At 46.1% G+C, this 23,605-nt stretch overlaps 1 protein-coding gene across 1 annotated transcript in view; it reads right to left on the bottom strand.

The window, feature by feature from the left end:
- LOC144762933 (xanthine dehydrogenase/oxidase-like) overlaps window positions 1–23,605 on the bottom strand; it is a 1,098,251-nt gene that overhangs the window by 1,029,495 nt on the left and 45,151 nt on the right. The window contains exon 6 of the mRNA XM_078648234.1: window positions 8,324–8,395. Coding sequence (XP_078504360.1) covers window positions 8,324–8,395 — 72 coding nt within the window. The remainder of the gene's footprint in view (window positions 1–8,323; window positions 8,396–23,605) is intronic.

Genomic DNA, 23,605 nt, shown 5'->3' with positions numbered 1-23,605 from the left:
GTGTGGCTTCGTCAGATAACGGTATCTGCATCATGGGGGTTTGCTGCCTCATGGGCTGACTGCTAGTTAACTTGTTGGTTTGTTAACCAGAATAGGGTCAGGAATAGGGGGATCAATTCAGAACCTATAGGAATACATCACAGTGTGGAGTGCAAAAAAACGATGGATTTAGGCCCAGATCCTTGTACTGGGGTGAACGTATGACATTATTCTACATTCTGTCCATCAACTGTGTTTTTTGCAATTTTCACCCTGAGTGGGCTGGGTATGCTCAGACGTGAGTCCCAGGCTCTCCACACCGCTGGAGTCAAGCTATCCAGGCTGATGAAGGCTGATAGCCAGAAACCGGTCCTTGGATGCTTGATTCCGGTCTGGGAAAGACATGGCTTGGTAGTTCGGACTGGACTGTTCCCATGAGGCACATGGTCAGAGATGATTTGCATATAGCCAGTGTCTAACCCAGGGTGGTGTGGAGTGCAAAAAAACGATGGATTTAGGCCCAGATCCTTGTACTGGGGTGAACGTATGACATTGTTCTACATTCTGTCCATCAACTGTTTTTTTTGCAATTTTCACCCTGAGTGGCCTGGGTATGCTCAGACGTGAGTCCTATGCTCTCCACACCGCTGGAGTCAAGCTATCCAGGCTGATGAAGGCTGATAGCCAGAAACCGGTCCTTGGATGCTTGATTCCGGTCTGTGAAAGACATGGCTTGGTAGTTCGGACTGGACTGTTCCCATGAGGCACAGGGTCAGAGCTGATTTGCATGTAGCCAGTGTCTAACCCAGGGTGGTGTGGAGTGCAAAAGAACGATGGATTTAGGCCCAGATCCTTGTACTGGGGTGAACGTATGACATTGTTCTACATTCTGTCCATCAACTGTGTTTTTTGCAATTTTCACCCCGAGTGGGCTGGGTATGCTCAGACGTGAGTCCCAGGCTCTCCACACCGCTGGAGTCAAGCTATCCAGGCTGATGAAGGCTGATAGCCAGAAACCGGTCCTTGGATGCTTGATTCTGGTCTGGGAAAGACATGGCTTGGTAGTTCGGACTGGACTGTTCCCATGAGGCACAGGGTCAGAGCTGATTTGCATATAGCCAGTGTCTAACCCAGGGTGGTGTGGAGTGCAAAATAACGATGGATTTAGGCCCAGATCCTTGTACTGGGGTGAACGTATGACATTGTTCTACATTCTGTCCATCAACTGTGTTTTTTGCAATTTTCACCCCGAGTGGGCTGGGTATGCTCAGACGTGAGTCCCAGGCTCTCCACACCGCTGGAGTCAAGCTATCCAGGCTGATGAAGGCTGATAGCCAGAAACCGGTCCTTGGATGCTTGATTCCGGTCTGGGAAAGACATGGCTTGGTAGTTCAGACTGGACTGTTCCCATGAGGCACAGGGTCAGAGCTGATTTGCATATAGCCAGTGTCTAACCCAGGGTGGTGTGGAGTGCAAACAAACGATGGATTTAGGCCCATATCCTTGTACTGGGGTGAACGTATGACATTGTTCTACATTCTGTCCATCAACTGTGTTTTTTGTAATATAGGAGGAGGCATGCAGTTGCCTGAGGAGATTCACAAGAGTTTTTTTGGGACGCTCTCCCTCACCATAATGACGGGCACGAGCCTCCTACCCAGAAATGTGATCTCCCTACCCACCTCCTCGTGGAATTCTGTAAGTTGGTCCAAAGTTTCCTGTCTGGTTTGGCGCCTGCTGTAAAAGGAAAGCATGGTCTGCTTTGCATCCGCCTTGCCCATATTGCTTGACACAGTGGAGGAGGTGGGAGAGTAGAAGAAAATGAAGCCTAATACCACAGGGCCGGTGTCGCCACGTAGGCTCTCGTGCAAGGCTGAGCACAAGCGCTGATAGGCCACTACACGAATGCTGGTGACGGGGAATGCGCACCCTTTTCCCAGTGTCTTGCGGGTGTCGCTGGCTGCAGTGACCACTCTCTGTGCACGGTGTGCAACATTAATTAAAGTTCAACACGTTGTCCAGTGTTTGCCATGTCGCCAGTGCCCGGAAGATAGTGGACGGCACCTTCCCAACATGGCTTAAATCATTTTGTCACTACGGCAGGCACTACCGGGATCAGACCAGGGTCGTCCAACACGGCAAGGATCGCATCCGTGCATGGGCCACAATTAGTGAGTCAGTAGTGTATTGCAGGCTCACTGTGCAACCAGCCAGTCCATCGCACCAGGAGGCACATCATAGGCAAATCTTCGCGGCAGGCGCACGTCGCCTCTCGCGTAGTTCAATGCATGCAAGCTCCACCGGGAAGAAGACCCATCTGATATAGAGATAAGGCCCCCGTGTCGTCCAGTAAGTAGCAAGTAGATGTAGGATGCAGGCTAGTACTTTGTTGCGGCAAAGAGGATGTTTAAATACAATTTTTTAGATACCAAACTCGATATTCCTATTGGCTCCCAATTTTAAGTTATCACTTATTAAATGTAATATGGTAATCCAATGTTATCTTATGGGAGAGGTAGGCCGTGTAGAAGTGAAAAACTAATTTAAGAGTATTTCACTACCAGGACAATTTTTTTAATATACTGAACCCTGCCCTCTGTGAGGAGACCAGCCTAGCCTGGGGGTGAATAAGGTGTTGTGAAAAGGAAGGTTCAGGCCTGGCAAAAGGTTTACTTTGCCAGGTTAAAACTCCACCCACAGGCTTCAATGGCATATCTGGGACATGTTCTAAGGACTACGTAGGTGCTGCAGGTCCACTATAGCATTTAATTTGCAGGTCCTGGGTACAGGTAGTACTACTTTACTAGGGACTTACAAGTAAATTAAATATGCCAATTGAGTGTAAGCCAATTTTACCATGTTTAAGTGAGAAAAAGCAACCACTTTAGCAGTAAGTAGAAGTGTGCAGAGTCCTGAAAGTCAACAAAACGGGTTAAGAAAACAGGAGAAAACAGGAGGGTAAGGGTGAAATGTTTGGGGATGACCCTGCAAAAAGGGCCAAGTCCAAGAAATACTATGAGGAGAGCCGACTTTAAAGTCAGGAGACACAGCAAACAACTATGCATTGGCTTGAAAGGTGCATACATGAGACACGTCAAGAGCAAATTAAGATGCATTGTGGCAATCACAGACTGTCTGGAAGTAAATGTGTGTCACACCTCTGATAAAGCTCACCATAAAAGGTGATTTAAACAAGGACTGTTGGCCTGGTAAACATACAAATGCTGAAAGGGTCGAGAAATAACCTTTAAGTGCCCATTGCAAGACCTTTGTTGGCCATGACAAAACAAGCAAAAGAACATTGACAGTTTGACTTGTAAAAAGTCAATCTTATGGATACTACACCAGGCCACAGATTTGAGCCAGAACTAGGCATACATGGACTTCATTTTAGGAGCATCTCTTATTAAGGATCACATCCCCCCAATTCAGCCAGCAGATCAAACACAGTCAACTGCTGCAGTTCAATCTCCACGCATGGAGGTGAAGGTCACGAGTATTTGGGTGCAGGGCAGATCCTGCTATTATGACAGAAGATCCTCTTGAAGTGACAGCTTGAGTGTAGGGCAGATACCACGTTCACAAATTCCTGGTACCACACACTCCTGGTTAAAAGATCATTCCTGATCTTTTTCATAGATCAGTGAAGCAGAGGAGAGAAGGCATACTGGTGTCCCATTTTTAATTGCAGCTGGAGTCCCATTTTCAATTCCAGCTGGAATGCATCTTCTAGCGAGTGTTCTCACAGGAACTCAAAAGTGCGAAACCTTTGGCACTCAGCATTCAACAGTGGCAAAAAAAGATCTAGCCAGGGTACTCCCCACTGCCTGAAGATGCCCTGTGTCAGCTCATGTTGTAGAAGCAGTTTGTTATCTGCCAAATGCTACCAACTTAGCTTGTCTGCTCTGGCATTCCAGGATCCTACCAGGTGGTTCGCAGTCAGAAAAATGCCCTAACACTTTAGCCAGCTACAGAGGTACAGAACCTCCTGGCAGAGTACCCAAGTTCACACTTAGCTCTGCTTATTGAAATACCATATAGCGGTGGCGTTGGCTTTGAAATCCTGCACCAGCCTCTTTTTAAAGGATTGGAGGAAGGCTTTCAGAGATAGACCAATGGCCCGCAACTCCAACAAATTGATATGGAGCCGGGCTAACATCAGAGACCAGCGTCCTGTGATCTCCACCTTGCCCACATGACCTCCCCACCCAGCAGGGACCCATCAGTAACCAATGTTAGCTCTGTGTGGTGGGGAGAAAGGGGCCTGCTGCTGGACCAATCGTATTTGAGCAGCCATCATGGCAGATTGTAAGCTATCTCCTCTGAAATCTGAACAGCATCTGAAAGACTTGTTTGATGCTGGGCCCACTGGAGCTTAAGAATTCATTGTAAAAGCTGCATGAGCCACCTGACATAAATGACAAGGGAGTTTAAGGAGGCTAAGAGGCCAAGAAGCCTCAGGCCTGCTCTTATTGAGATCTGGGATTGATCCTCTAACATCGGGACCATTGCCAAATATCCTAGATTTGTTGTGGTGAAGAGAAGGCTCTAAACTGCACTGTATTCAGGAGCACTTCAATGAATGAAGGCTTCTACAAAGTAGTGAGGTGTGACTTTTCTCAAACGATGTTAGGTTTACCACTATCTGGCGGGGAGATTTGGCGAAGGTTGGGCATACTTCTACTGAACGATTTGTAGGACTCATCTGTCAGACACTATGGGATGCGACCCTGGGAGGAAGTGCGGAATTCTGCCCCTGATAGGATATGGGCTTGTTCCACTAGAGGTAAACTAAAGTGGCTTGATGGCTGTTGTCATTTGGGAAGGAGAATGGGAGAATATGCTCCTCAGCCGACCTGTGCGCTAAATGCCAGAACCAAGTGTCTGGCCAGAAAGGACTTGTGAGGCTGCTGCAGTCAATGAAAAGAGAGTTGTTGCCAATACGCCAGCCCCTGGGATAGCCTCTGAGTTTTCTGACCTGATGTGGAAATTACATGGAAGGTGCAAGAAACCCAGGGAATGTGCTTTGCCTCTACTATCTCTAAGGCGCTTTAGGACAAAATCAGTTTTTTCATCAAAGAGGCTTGCGCCATTAAGGTGCACATCCATGAGAAAGGCTTGTACATCCTGTTGTGCACCACCACGTGCATCAGCAGAGCACAATACTGTTGCCACCTTCCCTTCTGAGACACCAGTTATGTCTAGACAAGCATAAATCACATACTTGGCCGTGTCTTCGTCTGTCATGAACTGTCTGAGCCAGAGAGGCCCTAAGGCATGGCGTAAAATGGGCCGGGTCCCTCTGGGCATCAGACCCCGAAGTATTTCAAAATGAACATTGAAACTAGTCCCTCTGTGCCCTATATTCTTGTCCTTAACATTACTGAGCGAAAAACTGATGATTTCTGAACAACATGTAATAAATGTTCAGGTAGTCCATATCAGTTACTTAGCTCCCATTTATATTTCACCCTTTACTGAATATCGCAGTGCATTAGAGAGTTAGCTGTTCCCAAGATGTTGTGTTTTTAATTAAAAAAAAAATATCGGTCAGCATATTACTCTGGTATAGTGGATGCTTTCCAGGTATTTATAACTGGCCACGACTGAAAGCTCTGGAGTTCAGATTCTAGGTAGTGTGAGTCTCTCGCAGGGCCTGTTAGTGTGTTAAAACGGTGTTCATAATACCTGCTCATCTAATCTTTTGCTTCTCTGGTGAGCGCACGCAGACAACCCATGACAAAGCTCATAGCCGTATTTATTTATATTTATTTATATATTTATAAAGTTTTATATAGCGCGAAAAAGATCCGGAAGGATATCAGATCGCTTTGCAAAAAGGATGGAAGGAAGGACATAAAAGCAAAGTCTACCTCAAGTAAGAATGCAAAAACAGGAAAAATTGCATAATTATAAGGCAAATTAGAGAGGAAGAATAATACAGTAAACAGGTATATAGCAGGCTACGCAGGGAGGTACACTTTGCGGTAAGGAACAGCAGCATCAAGTGTTGGTACAATGGATTTAGGATCAATGGCTTCGAGCAGGTGAACCTAGCCCAATTAAGGTAAGAATGTATTCATTAGGAATCTTTTGGCTTCCAGTTTGAAAGCAGTCGTTGAGGAGATTCTGCGTACTTCCAGTGGAAGAGAGTTCCATCTCTTTGGGACAGCGCCGGAGAAGGCTCGGTGACAAGTTCTCTTTTTGCTAAGGATGAGTGGTTTCAGGAGGAAGGTGTTAGCGCTTCTTGAGGCTCTACCACCACAGGATAATTCAAGCTTTTGCAGTAGGTACCTGGGAGCTTTGAGATGCAGAGCTTTGTGCGCCAGAACAGCAATCTTTAACTGAATTCGAGCTTCATAGGGAAACCATTTAAGAGATTTTAGGACTGGGGATATGTGCTCATTGAGTTTGTTACCAGTCACCAATCTAGCTACACCATTCAGTGATACCCTTAGTGGAGCCAGGGTGTATTTGGGAAGGCCACAGAGCGTAGCGCTGCCGAAGTCAAGCCTCGGCAAGACAAGCGCTTGGACCACCTGCTTTAAATCGGTTTGTGGAAGGAATGGTTTGATATTTCTAAGTGTCCTCATCAAGTGATTAGCTCCCTTGCACACATTGCTTATGTGATTTTTCATATTCAGGTGGTTGTCCCAGGTGATTCCAAGGGATTTGGCAGAGTATGATGAGAGGGGTGCAGTTGAAAGCAGTGAGGTGATTTAACCAAAGGTCTAGCTTGGGGACGTGGTTCGGAGGCGAGATGAGAAGGGATTCAGTTTTGGAGGTGTTGAGCAGGAGATGGTTCTCAGTTAACCAATTTTGAGTAGACGTTAGGGTAGAGTTCAGTGAGATGATGTCATCCGGGGATGGATTTTTTAGATAAAGTTGCCTATCGTCCGCATACATATGGAAAAGAATGTTCGTGGAATTTAGAGAATTAGCTAATGGTTCCAAGAAAAGGTTGAAGAGGATAGGTGATTGGGCTGATCCTTGGGGGACACCCATGAGTACTGGAGAGGGCTGGGAGAGGGAGTGGTTTGCCTTGACTCTTTGTGATCTATGGTGAAGTAAAGACGAGAACCATTGTAGCACCCGACCAGAGAAACCCATCACATTTTCCAAAATGGATAGGAGGTTGTCATGATTAACCATGTCAAAAGCGGAGGAAAGGTGAAGGAGGATTAGGAGGCATGAATCATTTTGGTCAAGCATTTTTAAGATGTCATCCATAACGTGAGTAAAAGCCGACTCGGTACTGTGCCCCTTCCGAAAGCCTGATTGATGCTGGTCTAGGAGTTGGAAGTTTTCCATGTGAGCACAAAGTTGGGTTTGTATGCATTTTTCTAGGAGTTTGGCTAGGGTTGGGATGCTGGAAATAGGGCAGAAGTTACTGAGGTCAGCTTTATCTGTGTTAGGTTTCTTTAGCATAGATGACACCTGAGCTGCTTTTAGGCAGTCAGGGATCATGCCTTGTGATAGAAAAGTGTTCCATCCCCACATGGACAATTCTTGTCCATGTGGGGATAAGTACATTCTTGATTTCTTTGAAGATGGCCGGAGGTACCGGGTCATTGAAGTGGTTAGATGGGTTGATATTCTGGAGCCTTGGCTGGTTTTAGGTGCACATCAATTGCTGTGTTATTGTAGCTGGATGCAATAACCAAAAGCTCAGAGAGACACTAAAATACAGGTCGGGTAGCACACTAAAGGAATCACAGAAATGTATTTTACATGTTTAAGCCACACCATAAATCTACATAGGGCACTCCCCTTTAGCGACTCTTCACTTTCTTCATCCCACTTGAAGCCCTGCCATAAGGTTTTACATGACTATCGGCATTGTTTATGAACAATAACAAAGTAAATCTGCACGACGAGTGCTGTTGAATGTCCTACATTTGATTATAATTACACTTAGAATACTCCTGACTTACTTTTGTAAGCCAGGAGTGCTCCTGGATTGATCCATGGCTTCTTCTTGGATTACTCTTGGAGTGAGCCAGAAGTACTAAAACCGTAAGCTTTAGCTACCAATAGTAATATTCAGTTAATTGAGCCTTAGTAGTTTTTTTGACAATTGTCCCCCAAATTTATATGCCACAATAACACCATGGGCCAAATTCAAAAATAATGTGGGCTGACTTACTCCTGCCTTACTCCTCTATTTCAGGAGTAAGTCAAGAGAATGCCTGATGGCCTATTGGTCAATCATGGAATCCAGTAGCAAGCCAAGAGTACCACAAAAGTCACACCTACAAAATGTTTTGATAATCGACCCGTGTGTTATAGGACAGACGTAAAAGAGCAATGTAAAGGACATGGCAAAGCGCCTTTTCAAACTTACAGCATTGTTTTCCTGTATAATCATACAGCAGCCTTGATCCTTGTCCCTCTTTCCACAGCATTTTCCACTGTCCTGTTGGAAAAAGGGAAGTTCTAGTTAAGTACCATTTTGTATAGGTTTATGCAGAACATTTGTAGCATCCTGATCTGTGTTCCAAATATACTTAAATGAAATGCCCTGGAAGGGGAATAATAATTGCTGCATGATTAATTCCAACTCAAGAAACCCTTTTGCTCCCCCCTGATGTTGTACAACTCCTTCACCTTTGACGTTCAGCCCTCAGTATTAAGTACATCACTTCCTCTCAACTTCTCATTGTCTGTTGAAATCCACCAGATAGTCAGCCTGACCTTTACTGTACCTCTGCATTGTAATGAATCCTGGCATTACCAACGACCCCAAATCTAGTGAGGCCTGATAACTGAATTTGCGCACCTATGGCAAGATTCAACTTCCACTTGTAATTGTATTATTTACAAATGTAAATTCTCAAAAGTAATTCTACATTCATAAATCTATTTACTTACACGAAATATTATTCCATTATGGTTTCCATGGGAATAAATCTGTTCCCATAGATAGAGCAGGTATTGTAAGGTAGGGATGCCCTAGAAGGTGTGTGGACACTCACAAACATGATTTTCAGGCATACATAAACTTTCTTTTTCGTAAAGAGAGATCTTCAAAAAGTGAAAGTGAGAAAGATTGTGGGAGTTAGAAACTGGAAAGAAGGAGTTGGTGGGTCGGAAGAAAGGGTGAAAGTAAAGAAAGGTGCAAAGAATTAAGTGAATATGAAAGCAAGGAAAGTTGGAAGACTAAGTGAAAGGAAGAAAGGTTTAGTGAAAGGAAGAAATTAAGGGGAGGTGCAAAGGGGAGTTGAAAGGATGGGTGGGTGCACGGAAGAATGAAAAGATCATTTGCTGAAAGGATGAAAGGAAGGGTGAAATGATTGGTGGATGGATGGATGGGTAGGTGGTTAGATTTTACATGTTCAGGTAGTGAAAAACTCCTAAATTTGTTTTCCATTACTGTGAGGCCTACAACTCTCATAGGATAACATTGGAGATTCCTTATTACATTTAATAAGCTGTAATTCCCAATTGGGAGCAGGTCGCTATGTCATGTTTGGTGTGTTTGCAATTGTAATGAGAAACCGTATTGAATGGTAATGTCAGATTTTGGATTTGGCGTAGGAAAATAGCATCAACCCTGCATCCTCCACGATATTAGCCAGGGGTTTGATATAGATGTTAAACAGTAGAGGGCTGAGTATAGACCCCTGGGGGACGCCGTGCGCCGATGGACAGATGGCAGATGCTGCTGTCCCTGAAAAGTACGCCCACTAAGAAAGGAGGCAATCCAGGCTAGTGCCGAGCCTGCCACTCCTAGGGACCGGAGAGAATTCAAAAGAATGGAATGGGACACGGTATCGAACGCGGCACTCAAATCCAACAGGATGAGTGCAGATGTTTCCCCACGATCGATACCGTGTCGCAGACTCTCCGTAACTCCAAGGAGAGCAGTCTCGGTCGAGTGATGAGCTCGAAAGCCGGACTGGGATGGGTGCAGAAATCCTGAGCTCTCCACAAGATGATTTAACTGAGTGTTAATGTGTCTTTCCAGAATATTCGATAGAATTGGCAGCAAGGAGATAGATCTAAAATTAGACAAGTTGGAAGCATCCGCACCTGCCTTCTTCAAAAGGGGCACCACCATCGCATGTTTCCAGTCCTGGGGTACATAAGATTCAATTAAAGACACATTTAGCAGTCTCATGAGTACCTGATGGGAATTGGAATCCAATAGCTTCAGAATTTTAACAGGTAACGGGTCACGGGGAGAGCCCGATCTTACACTGTTCAAGCAGGAGAGGAAAGAGACATCATCTAGCAATTGCCATTCCGTGAGCTTCACTGTGGCGAGGGAGCATTCCACTGGCAATGTAGATTCTGTCTGAAATTCCTCCACCACAGAAGGAGAACCTAGCGAGGCATAAATGCGCTCAACCTTAGCAATGAAAAACTCAGCCAAAGCTTTACATTGAACCTCATCCAATGCAGGGGGAGCTGGGGTAGTGTCTGATCTAATATGAGCCTCGGTGACACTAAAGGATCCCACCATCTTGAAACTGCATGTGGACAAAGCTTGTGAGTGTCCTGAACCACGAAGTGGAGTCCTACCACTCCTGGACTCTTGGGTGTGTTGCCCAGAAGGGTTCTACACTGAGGTCCTGGAAAATGTTTGGCCAAAACCTGCTCTGAGAACTAGGATGAGGCCAGGACAACCTGCTCACCTATCCTCCCCGAGGTGCATCGCCGGTCAATGTGACTTTGACCCATCTCCCGCTATGTTCGCCGCAGGAGCAGCAAATCCTGTTCAGTGGCCCATCTCCAAAGGGATATCCAGCCTTGTGGAACTGTCTTCAGCTACAGCCCTCTGCCTCGCCCAGCTGGAGGTTACTGACTTCTAAAATAGAGACTGAGTCCAAACGTAGAAATCTCCACCGTGGACCCAAGGCTATCTGATAATGGTGTTCCCTCCTCGGACACCGCCTGCAGCCTTGCCCCCCTGAACTTTACCTCCTCAAAAGATGTTTTTAATAAGTATCTCCAAAGTCCGAAGGTAAGAGCTGACCCAGCCCAATCCCATTCTCTCAACCTTATCCAAAACGCACACCACCAAGGTCAGCCATATGTTTTTTACCTTGACGTGGTCTCGTGTGACTAGATGTCCGGGGTTGGTGCTTTAATCTTTTAAACAATGGTTTTTACTAAAACAAAATCTAAATTTGGTTCTACTAATTGGATTTTTGTCATATTGGTGTTACAAAATGTATTCAAATGTACTCTGTTTTTCGAAATTGGAGTAGAATTTTTCTAGTGTTTGGTTTTCACTTTATTACAGTCTGTGTGCTGCTTTAATACTTTATGCGTTGTCTTGAAATCAAGCCTGACTGCTTTTAGTACCAAGCCAGCGTAGGTTAAGAACAGGCTACTTTAGTCAGTTTTTCGTGGCTCACCTTGCAAGAGATTGTGGCTGTTGCGTGACCATGGCTCACACCCCAGTGAAACAATGGCCACATTTCTCACACTGTCATATTGGCAATAAAAAATTTGGTTTGTACATATTGATATATCTTTATTAAAACAATGACTGACAAGGCACAAAAAATGAAATATTAGTTCAAATAACAGATTTCAGTGAACTACATATTGTACTAGGTTATTCAGTAGAAACACCATGTTTAAAGAGCTGCCTATTAAGCCAGGAACAATAGCAGAGGTTATTTTTCATAGGTGTCCAATTGTGTGCTTTACTAGTACAGCTTGTTCTTATCTCACCACATTTCTTTCGCTGCCTGTCTTTAACTATTAGGAGGAGCTTATGTCTAATGTAAGTAGGATTCTGCACACAAGTGTCATCTTGGAAAAAACTGCCTAGATCACAGAAACCAATATGTTCAACACATTCTTTAGTCAGTCCGTCAAAAAAAGTTACTGAGTTATAAAAAATAATCACAAAATTACATTCCTTATAAAACTTGACGGAGGTACATTAAAATAGCACAGTGTTATGACCATGAATAATGTATAATGTATTTGAGAAAGGAAACAATAGCAAAATAAGTGTTCTGGTCCTGTAGGGTCTCGAGGTAATGAAATGTTGGTCTACATGCTCTAAAATAATATCATATACATTCACAAAAGATAACCATTAGCTTTCAATAAAGAGAATTTTAAATTTCTACAAATAAATTACATAAAAGCTACAAAAAAGCAAAGTGCTACAGAGTTTCAAATGAAGTAGCATCACAAAGACTTACACCCCTCCCGGCAGTCCTGCCCTCATTAATTTAGCAAGGGGGAACATAGAACAAATTTTATAGGGAGCTTGTTCTCAATCTAAATAGTAATACCCTATCCCAATGACCTGTCGTTTGCAATAGATAAGGCTCAATGCCAGGAGTGGTCTGTGAAATTACATAGTGTCCAATTGTAGGCTTGACTAGTTCTTTTTCTTCTCTCTCTCTCTCTCTCTCTCTCTCTCTCTCTCTCTCTCTCTCTCTCTCTCTCTCTCTCTCTCTCTCTCTCTCGATATTTGACCTCCAAAAATTACACTTTAGCCAAGTTCGATCTAGTTTTATTATACTAATTGCATTCTCAAAAATAGAAGGCCCACCCAGTTGTTCAAAAGAATGTTTTAGGTAGGACAATCATTGGATACTCAAACCCAAGTCGCAGCTAAGAAAGTGCATAATAACCTGCTGATTGAAGGTGACATGAGAGTTGCCCCAGATGGACAACCAGAGCATCAAAGGAGAAAGTTTGATTAAGTCATCAAAAAAAGAAACCCTAATTACTTGTGACAGATGACGTAGGGGCAACAAGAAGCTGGGAGAGGAGCAGCTGTCAGAATTGCTTCTCTATTCTTTGGGCTTTGTTGGCATAGCTCCACACTCCAGCTCCATAGGTGACAACAGGAACACATTGAGTTTTGTAGAAATCCAAAAACGGTGTAGTATATTTGCCTTCTATTAATGCCAGGAAAAAGACTGCTGTGCTGCTACAAGGACTGGAAAAAAATTCACAGTGTCCCAAATATAAAGGATGCCCGTGGAAAGAGTCCCTACCGGGTGTTGGGTATCTACTGCACGAGTTTGATTACTGGACGCAACCACCAGGTATCACAACAGATAATGTACCTACAACTGATCAGAGTTTACACAACAACCTACAATAATATCAATCATGAAAATGACAATGTCAAGAACATAAATAATTTTTGTGTGACATGAGAAAACAAAGCACAAGTATTAGGCGGTGTACATACGTTTATTATACATTTATAAAAAAGGTTCATACAGTTTTAAAATACATCATGTTGTCCATAAGAAAATTGTTAAAAATGTTCATGAGAACATGAGTCGACGCGGCGTTTCGGTTAAAAACCTTCCTCAGGACAGTTTCTCAGAATATCAGTTTGTGGTGTTTTAACCTCAGCTATTCAGTCTGGGATATAATTTGTTAAAACCCAAATAGAAGTGTCCTGATTAAGGTCCACACTCAAGGATACTGTGGTCCCATTAATTCGGGATGTGGTGATGTCTGTCTTTATCTTCTTGATAAGATCTGATAATTTATCACTGTATCGGAGGTGCCACCAGTAGGTATTTGTATACAATGTTGCTGCTTATGCGATCGCTGTAGCCGCATGCTAGATACGTTATGTCGGCTAATTCTGGTCATAACGTTGTATAAAGCATCTCGGTAAAAAAAGCTGGCCTCCCTGCTCCTCCGTATACAGCGTCTGGGGGTTCTGTTAGTTTCAGTAAAAAGACAGTAGGTGTTTCTGTAGGGCGGTGACGTGGGTAGGGGGAGGAGCAGGGTGGGGGGTAGTAATGTATGGATTACGGAGTTTTACAGGTAAGTAAACTTTTTAAAAAATAAAACAAATTTCGTTGCGCGCACTGTGCGCGCAACGAAATTCGTTTTATTTATTTAAATGGTATCTTACCTGTAAAACTCCGTAATCCATACATTACTACCCCCCACCCTGCCCCTCCCCCTTCCCACGTCACCGCCCTACAGAAACACCTACTGCCGACCGCTACTGTTGAGACTACTTCTTCTTCAGCCTGACTGTCTCTGTGACAAACCCTAGAGACTGCTCTTTGGGGACCTTTGCTGACTCTATTCGCTCTTTCCCAGCTTGGGCATACGCTGTGTGTGCTAATCTTGGACTCTTTCTCAAACTGACACTACCTACGAGCTGTCATCGCTCATGTCCTTGTTGAACTTTCCGGAGCTCCTTTTCCAATTTATGGCAAGCCCAAACTAATTAGACTGTCCTGCACCCTTGCGATTCCAAATGTTTATTAATGATGTTTTAGAATATCTTTCATAAATCTGCTTTTAATTAACCTCTAGACTCTGTTTCATCATGAATTGTCTCCTTAAGTTGATTGTGCATTCCAAAGGATTGATTTATGACAGGGAGAGATCAAAATAGATACATTTATGATTATCAGGTACTAATGTTATTATTTTGCATTGCCTTAACAGAAATATTGGTTTGCATCATTTTAGTCCGGCTAACTTTCTTTAGAAGGTTTGTATTAGCAGTAATAATTATTTACTTATATAGTATGGTGTTGAGAGTCATTTACATAAACCTAATTACAAATTTGTGAGTCGGTTATCCAATTCCTGATCCTCATTGGATATCCGGATGTTAGATCTCCTATGTCCAACCCCACAGTGGAACAATACAAGATCCATCGGAGACTCAGTGAGTGTTAAGAAGAAGAGACAATAATAGTAATGAGAAACAAAATGTATTAAAAGGGGGCCCCAGTATCCAGGGCAACACCAGAAAGCTGATTCTTAACATACATGGGTCTCCTGAAATTTATAACACAATCCCCTTCAAATATCTTCCAGAGAGCCAATCCATGACAATTTCCTAGTACGAAGAATTTGATAAGAGTAAAAGTATTAAAATCTAGGTGCTAAGAATGCGAATGGATAAGCTTCTTCCTTAATTGTAATCTATCTTCTGCCATTCTTTCTCCTAAAGGCTGAACATTAGCTAATTTAAGTACAACAGGACAGGGGAGCTGCTGGAATTCAAAGCTTCCCTGTTACACCGTGCTGAGCTTGGGGCTACTATCAGTTCACTGACAAACTCCACAAATTGCAAAACAGCAGCAATGTCTCTCCACCCTCTGATTCAGTGTCAATGCCTCTGAAGGCCCTTTAGTGTGAAACTGATGTGCATTTAGTGGCTCATTTCATCCAGGTTCAATACTGCTTATATTTGCTCCAATATCTTTGCAACTACCCTAAGGCACAGATCTTCCTTGAAAGCAGATTCTGATGAAAAAAATGTGGAAGCATCTCTACGATTATTTATGCCCTTGTCACCTAAATAAAGAGATGGAGGAGATTGGACCCACTGGCCTATGTAATATTTCTGTATAAATTAAGAGCTTTATTGCCGTTTAGTCGCCCTCCTAAATCTGCACCATCACAAGAAATTCTTCTTTCCTCTAATTCAAATTTAGGATGACTCCGAAATCCCAAAACAAAAAGTTACCAATTATTGTTCCACCTGTGATTATACAGAAGTCACTCAAAGCAAAGAAAGCAGATGGAAAAGCCAGTCTGGTCTCATACGGAAACAGACAGGTGCAGAAGAGCCATTGTAGACCCAGGCGCATCCCCCAACACATCCCACCCCGCTGGAGGCTCTGATGCGCGTTATAGCACCTGAACTCCTGCCTCCTGCTCCTTGTGAAGTGTGTTATGAGCCTTGGGACATACAAAACAGCCTGAATTTATTTGATATAATCCAATGCCTGCATGAACCATCCTGGAGTTGTTATAATGACCACAGAATCGGAATTGGAATAGAGGAGTAGTCAAAGGGCATTTTAACAAACATCCAAGCTGTACCTAAGCATTGCAGATCCTATTTGAGTCGGGCCAAAGCACAACATAGACAACTTGTAGAAAGTAGACATAAGGCTCACGCTATTGTTCATTTGTTTGACTTCACGACATGGAAGACCTATGAAAGGTGTTCTACAGATGTGAATAGCTAAAGAATGATTCATCTTGTAAGGGTTTTTTTAGTTGCATGAAAATAGATCACACTATGCAGTTTCCCTGAGTAGCGCATAGAAAACATTAAGGAAACAGCCGGAAGTTGTCTAAGCAATGATAAATCAATAAGCCAGTGAATGAGGTACAGGTTGGATCAAATCAAAGCTAGATGCCATACAACTTGTCAAGCAAAGTACACCTTATAGTATTGATTTCATTACAAATTCAAATTCTATTTCAAATCAAGCTAATTCTGAAGTAATTCATAACCAATTAGTATGATCCTTACAATCTTGCTATATACCTTCAATCTCAAGGTATATTGGAAACTATCAAAAGAGAGGATACAATATTAAAACTTTAAAACTACTTCTGATACAGGATCCTGTTGAGGATAAAATGGCAAAATAAGGGAAAAAGTAAAAGTGCTTAGCTTTATTGGGAATCAATGAGTAGCACTTTTACAGGATCCCTCGCATATAGTTGAGTTAACCTCCAATGGCAGATGTGAGAACTGCAACCTTCTTATAAAAGCAAGCTGCTACTCACATTCTGTAATTTAAAGCTATTTCCCAGGCCTAATCTGAGTATGAAAAGGCAGGTACACCGTAACAGTTTGTTAGCGTGGGGGGCGGAGCTTCCTCGTGAACAAGATGGCCGCTTGAGCCGAGTGCTCGGTAACACCGTCGCAAAATCCGACAATTACCGGCAACTACATCGTGTGTGAGACCTGAGACAGCAGCCCCTGGCCTCCGGAGATCTGCAGCTACGATTTCCTGTGCCCCTGACCGCCGTGCTGCCTCTCAGAACGAAGATAGAGAGCCTGACAACACTGGCCTGGCTAGGCCACAAGCACCAGACTAAAGTAGGTGCTGTGGGGGGCGTATGCTCGAGGTCGTTGCTACATGGGAGACGGGGGCATTAACGGAACGTCGCTACACGCATACGGTCAACTCTCTGACCTGCCAGCCCCAACGGGGTCTCACGGTACGTGGCCTCTGTTGATTGGTAATTTCATAGATTATGGTGCAGTCCGGGGAGAGCTGCGCAGTACCAACCCAGTGCCGGAGGCCCGTGACAAACGGGGGTGTGACCCGCGCGCTGAAGCCATCAGGGTTACGCTGCCCTCTCTTGATCTCCTGGGCACTTTGTGGGCAACCTGAGACACGCGCCTGCGGCGGGTCCCTCCACTACATCAAGCGGTAGAGGGCGGGGAGCTCTTACCTCACGGACTGAACAGTGCCGCCATTTAGTATACTGAGAGAGCCTGGTGCCCCCTGCCTGCGTCTGGGAAGTAGGCGACCTGCTTGGATAGGGATTGCAGAGCCCCTGGTAGGTCCTTGGTTTTGGCCATGTGGTGCACCAGGAGTGGTGCATGCTACCAGGAATCTGATAGCCCGGTGCGGGGATATATTTGGTACCATCGACCGCCCTTGGGAGATGCAGCTCCCTGCCGGGACCATTGCCTTTGCTGAGCATAGCTGGGATTGACGGGCCTCAGCTGCTGGGGCTGCCTGGACTCACCATCCACGGACCCCAGGCCCCTCTTGGTTGCCTACTGCAGTGTGGGGTCCTAAGTATGCTCTGATACTGCCCGTGTGTGCGAGTTGCCACAATTTGAACTGGCGGGGGGTCAGAGCTGCTTCTTTCTGTGCTCAATAATGCAGAAGAGCCCTCCTGGACAACCAATATAGGCACCAACGAACAGCCGCGTGGTCTTGGAGCCTAGTGCTGAGGGCTTGAATCCGCCCTGGAGTGAGTGCTCCCTGTGTGATACTGGTTGCTGCCGCCTCCGGCCTGAAGAGTTACCTGGGTTGTTCGCTCAGGGCACCTGCTGTGCATAACGCGCTGATGCCCCTCCTGCTGTGCTGGCCCCCTGGAACAGTGGAGATTTGACTGTCTTGAGAACCGCTGGAGGCTAGGATGGGCAGAGTCGACAGGGCGCAACCGAAGCTATCATTTGAGCAGAAAAGGTCTCAGTCCCAAGACACATCCGCTGAAGACGCCTCCAGAATGCGGGAGCAGCCCGTAGAAGAATCGCGTCAGGATATCCGTGGCATGCTAGTGGCAATGGAAAAGAACCTACAGAGCGGTATTTCAGCCCTTGGCACTAAGATGGATGCATTATCCTACAGAATGGACCATATGGCCGAAAGACTTGACAAGCACGCTGAGAGGCTAGATATGTCCGGATGGAGGCTGACGGAAGCGGAAGAAGCACACTCCACCCTTGACTCTGAACATAAAAAACTTGGCAGGGTGCTGCAGGTTTTGCAGGAAAAAAACAAAGACTTAGAAGCACGTTCTCGGCGCTGCATTCTCAGAATTACGGGATTGCAGGAGACTACTCACACTGGTAATATGGAGCAATTCACAGAGAAGCTTTTGAAGACACTGCTGGGCGAGGACTCGTTCTCCGCCATGTCTGTCGTGGAAAGAGCGTACCACTCCCTGGGGCCCTGGCCACGCCCGGGGGCGCCTCGCCGTCCGATCATTGCAAAACTACTCAACTATCGAGATCGGCATGTGGCGCTGAAGCAGGCTAGGGAAAAGCAGCCTTTGGGTTTAAAGGTTCCACGATCTCGCTATTCCCAGACTTCACGATCCGGGTCCAGGAGGCACGCCGACAATTTGCCCCAATGAAAAAACAGCTCTGCGATCTTGGTGTGGATTATGCCATGCTTTACCCAGCGAAACTGCGAGTCAACAGGCAAGGTCGATCACACATCTTCATGGACCCGAAGGCCCTACAGAAGGCGCTAAAACAATGGTCGAGAGAACAGCGCCACAGTCCGGAGCGGCAGCTGCTCGATGAGGCAGCAGGAGGACAGCTGGAGGAACAGGACTGAGCTTTGACTGGTGCCTCTGTGCTATAAGTATGGTCTATGGTGCAGGATAGAGTTGGGGGTGTCAGTTGGAGGGGCTCGGGAGGATGAGTTATGGTTCCTTGAACACTGTTCTTGCTCCTCAAAACAGATGGGTCCTCACACTAGATGCCTTTGCCACCCCAAAGTGTTACGGCAGGATTCATGCAGGGAGGGAATCAGCTGCGGGTGAGAGGCTGAGTTTGAGCGCCACGCCGTTGCGGTGACTTTATATTGGGGGATCGGATCCCGGGAAGTGCGTCTGGCCTAACAGACTTTGTGTTCTAGCATAGCCCTGCATGGTGGACACGCCTATGGAACTGAGGTTGATGTTGCGGTGGCGGTGTGGGGGATACCATATGCTTTTAGTTGCATAATATGTTTGAGACGGTGCCTTGAGAGTGGCCTCATGTTGACCTGATAGTTCTCCTTGTCCAATGAACAACTCCCGCCCACACGTGAAACACACCTGGGAGTGTTCTTTGTTTTTCCGGGAGGGACAGGAATGGGATGGTCTGCCATGGGAGGGAGGTTTGGTAGGTTTTGAGAAGCACTTGGATGTTACTTCAGATTAATGTTTGTTATCAGTACACACATGGTGAGAGTGAATACTGCCTACTACACAGATCATATCGTGGGGTCAAACCAAACAAATACGATGGTGGTACCTAGCTATGTCAGTGAGAACTTGCCTGTTGATGCTCTCCGAGCGCTCACATGGAACCTTAGGGGACTTAATGACTATAGGAAACTCCATAAGGTATTAAACTATTTACAAAATCATGCTATAGACGTTGCCTTACTGCAGGAGATGCACCTTCCACTCAACAGTCCCATCCTACGCATCAAAGGCCTACAGGACAACATACATGCCTCAGGTTTTACCACACATGCCAGAGGGGTGATTACATGGGTTAACACCAAATCTCCCTATACTCTAGTACCACTTGACTCTGACAGAGACAGCAGATATGCAATATCTAGATGTCAGGGGATGGGCATTGATCTAGTAATTGTGAACATCTACGGCCCCAAATACGACTACCCCGAATTCTTTGACTCACTAGTGTCCGCAGCCAACAAATACAGGGAAAGCCAGTTCCTCTGGGGAGGGTATCTAAATCTGGTCAGAAACCTGAACACGGATCGGTCAGGGGGCCCCGAGAGACACCCCTCTGTGGCAGCTAGGGCGTTGGAGAGCGCTATGCTTTGTCTGGACCTGTGCGATGTTTGGCACATAAGATACCCGCATACGGAGGGATACGCACATTATTCTGCTTATTATGACCTACATACTAGGATCAAAAATTGATTAGCATCCACGCCCCTTTATGATAACTTTAGGGAGTGTAGGGTCCTCCCACGTACTCTGTCTGACCATTCCCCCCTGTTGATAGCGATAGCTACCCTCAAGTAGAGTATACCGCCATTCACTTGGAGGTTCCCTCCCTATCCCCTACTGGACTCAGCCTTCAAGGCTGAGCTGGCGGTGGTAATTGAGACGTTCTTTATCACTAACGTGGGCTCTGTAGATAGTTTTCAAGTGATCTGGGAGACCTTTAAGGTTTACATTCGTAGTATAGCTATGTCCAAGCACTTGGGGGTCCTCCAAGATATTGGCCGACGTCTGGTTGATTTAGAAAGGAAATTGGGAGTATTAGAACAGCAGCAGTTGGTACACGCAGATTACGCAGTAACATCAGAAATTAAGACACTTTTAGAGGAATATCAGGATGCAGCAGATGCTGAACTTAATCACTTAGGTAAATACGCCAAGGCACGGGTGTATGGGGAGGGGGAACAGCCGGGTGCGGTTCTGGCTCAGTTGCTTAGGAGGCGTCGCAGTAAAACTCGTCACTGAACTCAAATCAGCAGAAGGAGAGGTGCTAACTGAGGAGGCAGATATAGCGGAACGTTTTAAAAGTTATTATGCAGAATTATATTCTACTCGCTCTTCCGGAACTGATGATGAAATCTTGACTTATCTTTCCCATGCTAAACTTCCCTACCGCACAAATACACATTGTGAGTTTCTGATGAGACCCATGGAAAAAGACGATATTACTGGCCCTGACGGGCATGAAGTCCGGTTGCACCCCTGGAGTGGACGGCCTCACTGTGGCCTTTTACAGAGCATTTCTTGATATTCTATTGCCGCACCTGTGTGCGCTCTTTGACCACATGTGCCAAACCGGCACGATACCGCCCACGATGAGAGAGGCCGTCGTAGTTGCTATACCTAAACCAAGTAAGCCACCTGAGGAGTGCGGATCATATCGCACGCTTTCCTTATTAAACTATGACGCTAAAATCTAAACTCGCTAACCGAATAGTTCCCCTAGCACAGATTCTCATAGCCCCTGAACAAGCTGGGTTCATCCTGGACAGGAACCTCACTTATAAATACGTATGGTCTTCGGGGCCTTACAGCATATTCGGCAAGACACGAAGGCAGTTGCGGTCTTCCTCGTAATGTAGAAGGCCTTTAATTCTGTCGAGTGGCCCTTCATGCGCCACGTCTTGATTAGGATCGGTCTGGGACCGGTTTTCCTACAGCTGATTGAGGTGCTGTACGATCATCCCTCCGCCAGAGTCAGAGTTGGCAATCTGTTGACGGACCACTTCAACATCACCTGTGGGACAAGGCAGGGATGTACACTGTCCCCTATATTATATGCCTTAGTGGCTGACCCACTGGCCTGTGAATTATGAGAATACCACAGTCACAAGGGTATTAGATTGCCGAAGTATGAACTAATTGTGTCAACATACGCCGATGACACATTACTATACGTTCGTGATCCGGAAAACAACCTCTCTTCCGTCTTGCGCGAGGTGGTGCTCTTTGGTGCCCTCTCTGGGCTGCGGGTTAATAGGTCCAAATCTATCGCTGTTCCACTCACGCTTGTCACAACGCCGCATGAACCAGACTACCCACTGCAATGTATCAGGTACCTGAGTATACAGGTACACCCTGACTCAGAGGTTGTCTTCAGGGAAAATTATGGTGCTGCTGTTAGTAGGTTGGAAGATGACATGGATACTTGGATCCGGCTGCCTCTGTCCCTGTTAGGCAGAATCTCGATCATGAAAATGGTGGTGCTACCACGGTTTTTGTTCTTATTCACAAATATCCCCATTGTTTTACCCATCTCTTTTTTTAGTCGGGTCACAACGTTAATGATAAAATTAGTCTGGGCGGGCAAACATGTTAGAGTTATGTGGCAGACACTAACCTTGCCGTACTATATGGGGGGACTGGGTGCACCGGACTTAAACTTATATTACAGATCTGTGCAGTGTGCACACGCATATCACTGGATACACGGTCTGCCAGTGATGTCATCAGTGATGTCACTGACCATGTCATGAATGATGTAATATGTGACATCATCAGCAGTGCATTGCGGGGGCGCAAGTTATAGTTAGCTGAACTAACTATAACGGGGGAATTTCTATGGTTTTGTACGAGTGAAATGTCCAACTAACCCCCCAACAGCCATGCCAGCAAGAGAGCCACCTGGTTCACCGACGAGCTCCTGGCCTCCAAGCGTACATGCCTGAAACTGGAGAAGAAATGGCTCCACGAATGTACACCGGACAACCACGCAGCCCACAAGGACGCCACACGCAGACACCACCACCTCATCAGATCAGCCAAGAGGTCCTCCTTCAAAGACCGCCTGGATAACAACGCACACGACAGCAAAGAGCTCTTCCGCATCGTTAAAGAACTCTCCAACCCCAGCGCCAACGCCAACGAAATCCCGCCCTCACAGGAACTCTGCGACTCCCTAGCCATCTTCTTCCACCGCAAGATCGCTGACATCCACAACAGCTTCAACACCACGACCGACCCGACCTCGCCAGACTTCACCCCTACTCCGAACACCAACAGCGCCAACCGCCTGACCTCCTGGTCCAGTGTCAGCGACGACGAGACGTGCAAGGTCATGAACTCCATCCACTCAGGTTCTCCGACAGACCCGTGCCCACACCACATATTCAACAAAGCAGATGCAGCCATCGCACCCCAACTGCGGAAGGGCCTCAACATCTCCTTCAAAACAGCGACATTCCCGCAAAGCTGGAAGCACGCAGAAATCAACGCCCTCCTCAAAAAGCCCAAGGCGGACCCCAACGACCTCAAGAACTTCAGGCCCATCTCCCTGCTCCCGTTCCCGGTGAAGGTCATCGAGAAAATCGTCAACATACAACTGACCCGCCACCTTGCAGACAACAACATCCTGGACCCGTCCCAATCCGGATTCAGACGAAACCACAGCACCGAAACAGCCCTCATCGCCGCCACAGACGACATCAGGCGCCAACTAGATAACAGCGAGACATCAGCCCTTATCCTCCTGGACCTATCGGCCGCCTTCGACACGGTCTGCCATCACACTCTAAAAACATGCCTCCAAGAAGCCGGTATCCAAGAGAAGGCCCTCGACTGGACCACATCCTTCCTCTCCGGCAGATCCCAGAGCGTCCGCCTCCCCCTTTCCGATCCGAAGCCACCAACATCATCTGCGGCGTCCCCCAGGGTTCCTTCCTCAGCCCGACGCTGTTCAACATCTACATGGCCTCCCTCGCACAAGTGGCCCGCCACCACAACCTCAACATCATCACCTACGCCGCCAACACTCAGCTCATCCTCTTCCTCACCAAGGACCCACACACCGCCAAAACCAACATCCATAACGGAATGAAGGCCATCGCTGACTGGATGAGAAGCAGCCTTCTGAAATTGAACTCGGACAAGATGGAGGTCCTCATCCTCGGACCCAACCCCGCGGCCTGGGACGACTCCT

Source organism: Lissotriton helveticus, chromosome 6, assembly GCF_964261635.1.
Source record: "Lissotriton helveticus chromosome 6, aLisHel1.1, whole genome shotgun sequence".
Taxonomy (NCBI): domain Eukaryota; kingdom Metazoa; phylum Chordata; class Amphibia; order Caudata; family Salamandridae; genus Lissotriton; species Lissotriton helveticus.
The sequence above is the reverse complement of the archived record's forward strand: the minus strand, read 5'-3'. Positions and strand labels throughout refer to the sequence as shown.